This window comes from Melanotaenia boesemani, chromosome 2 (genome assembly GCF_017639745.1).
Source record: "Melanotaenia boesemani isolate fMelBoe1 chromosome 2, fMelBoe1.pri, whole genome shotgun sequence".
Taxonomy (NCBI): domain Eukaryota; kingdom Metazoa; phylum Chordata; class Actinopteri; order Atheriniformes; family Melanotaeniidae; genus Melanotaenia; species Melanotaenia boesemani.
Window position 1 is genome coordinate 20,741,838 of NC_055683.1, and position 4,750 is coordinate 20,746,587.

At 37.0% G+C, this 4,750-nt stretch overlaps 1 gene segment (V, D, J or C); it reads left to right on the forward strand.

The window, feature by feature from the left end:
• Window positions 1-3,315: 3,315 nt before the first annotated feature.
• Window positions 3,316-3,970, forward strand: LOC121656207. The segment is given in 2 exon segments: window positions 3,316-3,364; window positions 3,444-3,970. Coding segments are annotated over 2 exon segments (378 nt in total).
• The last annotated feature ends 780 nt before the right edge of the window (window positions 3,971-4,750 follow it).

Genomic DNA, 4,750 nt, shown 5'->3' on the forward strand with positions numbered 1-4,750 from the left:
CATACATGGCTTTTGACATGACATGCGACTGACATTTGACATGACATTCACTGGACTAGGGAAAACTGAAACGGATTAAATGTCATTGAGGTTAAGCTAACTTAAGTTTAAGTTTAGTTTAACTTAGTTAAGTGAGGTTAAGTACTTTAAGTCATTTGAGAGATGCTTTAGCCTTGCTTATAAATGTGTCCAGTTTCACTTTGTGCTGTGTTGCCAAAAGTCAGCAGCAGCTTTTTACTGTTTTCATACAGCAGGGACTCAAAGCAGAATATGTCTTCAGACAATATAAAGTAATCATAATATCAGTTTTATTTAATAATCATTTAAATAAATACATCTTATGGGACGTTATCTGTGTTAGGAATTTATTTTTTCTTTCCCTTCATAACATACAGCATATAAGCTGCTGTGTATCACTATATGAACGTTCAATAAACAATGAGTCAACGCTACTTGGTGTCATAAACAGCTTCTGGGACTAAAACTATGAACTTACTGTCACAGCAACTGTGACCGTGACAGCAGCTCTCTGAGCTGTTATTGATTTATTTGTTTTCATTTTTCTATACCCGTACTTTTTATTCATTTATTATTTTAAAATGCTTTACCTTCTTCATACAATGTTTAAGCAGTCCTGTTTTTGTTATTCCAATATTTTGAAGTCCAACCATGTTAACTGATGTGCAGACGGTATCACGAATTACTACATTCTATATTATGTTTATTCTTCATGTTAATGTGCATTTTAGTGTTTAGAGTGTGTATGTGATGCACAAAGAACTCTTTTGAAGTCTGCTTAAAAATGAGAGCCCATAACTAAAATAACAGTTGAGGTCAACAGACTGTGACCTTCTATCATCACATAATTTGAGGGTTTGCAGTTTCTCTTTAGTCACGTCCTCCCTCTCTGGTTCTCCTGGGACCACATCTGCAGCTGCGAAACTTTGCAGAAACTGCCACAACTACAAATACACCTTGTAAAAACAAGTGACACATTTAACTTAATGTATTTGCATGTCAGCAGATGTTCTGACATAAAGTAACTCACATAGTGTGCACATACTGTACACCAAAATAAAAGGATTAAACATATATTAATTAATGATATCAAGCTACACCACTACACAATCTTTTATGGACTCTTTAAAAAGATGGAACATTAGTATTTTATTCAGGTTTGCAGATTTATCTGTAATGTCTGAACTGTCCTCCAAATAACCCTAGCTGAAATCTACTGCCACATAGCTGTCCAGGATTTACAAGTTAATCTTCATGCACATTCCCATAATGTTATGAAAAGCAATTGTAATGTTCTCAGCATGCAGACCTGTTTCTGTTTACAACAAAACAAGCACAAGACCCCAGTAAGATTTAAGCATTACAGAATGACCTCTGTGTGACACAGGTATGATTTTAATCTGTAGGAATTATTAAATCCTCACTACAACACTTCATCCGACTGCTAAGGCCCTCCTCAGTATCTAAGGTCCAGCGCCAAAGAAAGGCTGGTTGAGGCCAGTTTAAGCCAGGGAGTGAGGATACTCACTTTACATCTAACTGCTCTTTGTCCTAGTGTCTATTGTGCTTCCTCCAGTAATCAGTAATAAATCCAAATAAGCGGCCTCTCAGATGAATAAAATAAGAGAGATAAGATAATTCTTTATTTGTCTCACAGTGAGGAAATTCGGTGTTACAGTAGCAAAGGTGATAGTGTAAAAAAAAACACTGGTCAGACTACAGCAGCTACCTACTGATGATTTTGGCTCTTTTGATTCTGGTTGACAGGAATAATTTAGTAGCTAGGATAATAAGCTACAACGATCTGAAGCTACAAGGTGGACTAAGCCAACCGGTAAAAACTAATTTCTGATAATGTTGGACCACAACCGATGATGTTAAATGTCCAAATTCAAGTCAGCAGCTGTTTGGATACAAAGCTGATGGGTCCTTGGGCAGCTCTGAATGAAATCCAGACAATCAGCTGAGACCTCTTCTGAGCCTCTTTTCCTTAGTGGCAGTAGAGATGCTAACTCTTTTTAGGGCTGAAGAATAATGTGGTTTTTTACTTTTTTCAATCATCTTTATCACTTCATCTGTCCCTGCTGTTACCAGGGGTTACGGACACACAAGCACTCAATTCCGCTCTAGTCTTTATCTGCTATGACAGATTTTGGAAAGTCCCAAGCTGAGACAAAAAACGGCCATCTGTTTTCCTTTTCCTGATGGTATCCGCCATGTGGCCATTCTCACATCTTAACTAGATGTTTTCAGTTCCTCTAATGGTGTTTTTCTCTAGTGTCCCTCATTGCTCAGCAGGTAGATGAGAAAGAGACGTTAGGACTGAACCTGGGCTGGCTGCACTAACGTTCAACAACATCAAAACCAGTTCCTTTTATTTCTGTTTGGTCTTTTTGCTCCTGAAATGCAACATTTCTTTGATGGTTTAGTAACTATGCTGGTCTGGTCCGCTACCTCCTCCAATATCAGTGAAAAGTCAGACAGAAACAGGGGCGATACTAAATATTTTGGTATTGATCCAATACCAAGCAATTCAAGGGTATCGCAGATACCAAAACTTATACTTATTAGCTTGAAATCTTTTTTTGGAATTGGCCTTTAATTATTGATCATTTTTATTATCATAATCAAACACAGTATAAAGATAACTGTCAAATAAAATGTGTTTTATTAAGAAATGAATGGCAGAATAGAAAATTTTAAATGGAAGCTTTTCATTATTTTTCAAACAATATGAAATATCAGCAACGTAACAAATAATAAAAAAAGGTCATTTCCTTTTATTACACAATTGTCTGAGAAAAAATAAAAACAAGAGAGCAAATGAGCTAAACAAACACAAAACCTGTTACTAGTTCTTTGGCTTTTTGCCCCCAAAGCACTCCAAAGCAATACCGATCTCATCATGCTGGTATTGATAGAAATTGATATTTCCATCAATCAATCAAACTTTATTTACATTGCACTTTTCATGCAGGATTGCAGCACAAAGTGCTTCAAATAATAAAATAAACAACAGTTTTTACATCTTAGAAGCATCTTAAAAACACCAGTAGTCACACACCAAAGTCAATCACATAAAAAAATCAAAACACAAGCTAAACTAAACATGCTCTCTCATGCACACACACACACACACACACACACACACACACACACACACACACACACACACACACACACACACACACACACACACACACACACACACACACACACCTGACTCTGTGCTTTTCTATGCAAAATAAACTTCCTCATTGATGCCATAAAGTGTCAAACAATCAATGACATCAGATCATGTTCAACATGATCTCTGTAGCTCTGCTGCTACTGGCTGCTGGATCCTGTAAGTCTCACTGAGGCAGAGACACTGTGATCACATCACACTGTTTACTGTTATTACTCTGATATGTTTCCATTTACAGGTGTGAAGTGTGAAACACTGACACAACCAGCCTCCGTGACTGTTCAGCCTGGTCACAGTCTGACCCTCACCTGTCAGGTCTCTTATTCTTTGGGCAGCTATCCAACAGCTTGGATCAGACAGCCTGAAGGGAAAGGACTGGAATGGATTGGTAGAGCAGGTTCTGGATGGACCACTTCCTACAAAGATTCACTGAAGAACAGATTCAGTATTGCCTTCGACACTTCCAGTAAGACAGTGACTCTGAATGGACAGAATATGCAGCCTGAAGACACGGCTGTGTATTACTGTGCGAGACGCCACAGCAACACAAACCATCAGCAGACCTGAACAAAAACCTCAGAGCCTGAAAACTTTTCCTATTCCCCACCAGAGGAGGAGCTCTGAGACAAGAAATGATGTCAGACAATCTGAAAATTTCAATAGCTTGCAATTTGGTGTGAGGGGAACTTTTGTTCCCCCAGAAAGAAAAGAAACTGACTCTGCCACTTAATCAATGTTAACACACAACTACATTTCTTTTTTTTAAATTAAAGTTGGTCCACGCCTAACTAAACTGTTCATCTGTTTCCATCCTACAAGATTCACATCCAACATAAACTGACACATTGAAGACATTGTGCTTTGGTATATAGCAGATTGACATATTACATTACAAATACTGTATATTATACATAACATAACAATATACAAAACAAACATGACAAAAGAATAAATGTGTTGCTCAACCTTTGTTTTGCTACATAGTTTTGTTTATTCTCCACTAATTACTGATGCACCAAATCACTGCAAAGATGGCTGTAACACATGTATGTACTTGATAAAATAAGTAACATGGAAGAAGTCAGAAATCGTACTGCAGAGAATACCATAACATGTAACATTACAGTACAGATAATCATTTGCTTAAAAAGATGATGATGTTGTCACACCATGACACAACAAACATAATAGATCTTAGGTCCAGGTCAGCTTAAGAAGCTCAGTTTAAGAAGGATCATGCCCATTTTTAAATGGCTGATCTTTGACCTTTTACATAAGACTCTCATTGTTTGACACACATTAAACTAGAATGAAACCTTGCTGTTCCTAAGCTTAAAAAAAGTTTTTCCAGAGTAAATGACAGGAAAGCAGGTGGTTGGAAATGCATAAAATAGGAATAAATGACAAGCTTTGTGCTTACTAGTTATTTTGCTTTTATGTAGTGCTGCATGTCTCTTCATGGGAAGACTTGAGAATGACTTCTTTAAAAATAGAAGTCGCAGCAATTAATATACCATCTCCCCAAAGTTTTTTTTTTTCAAATCA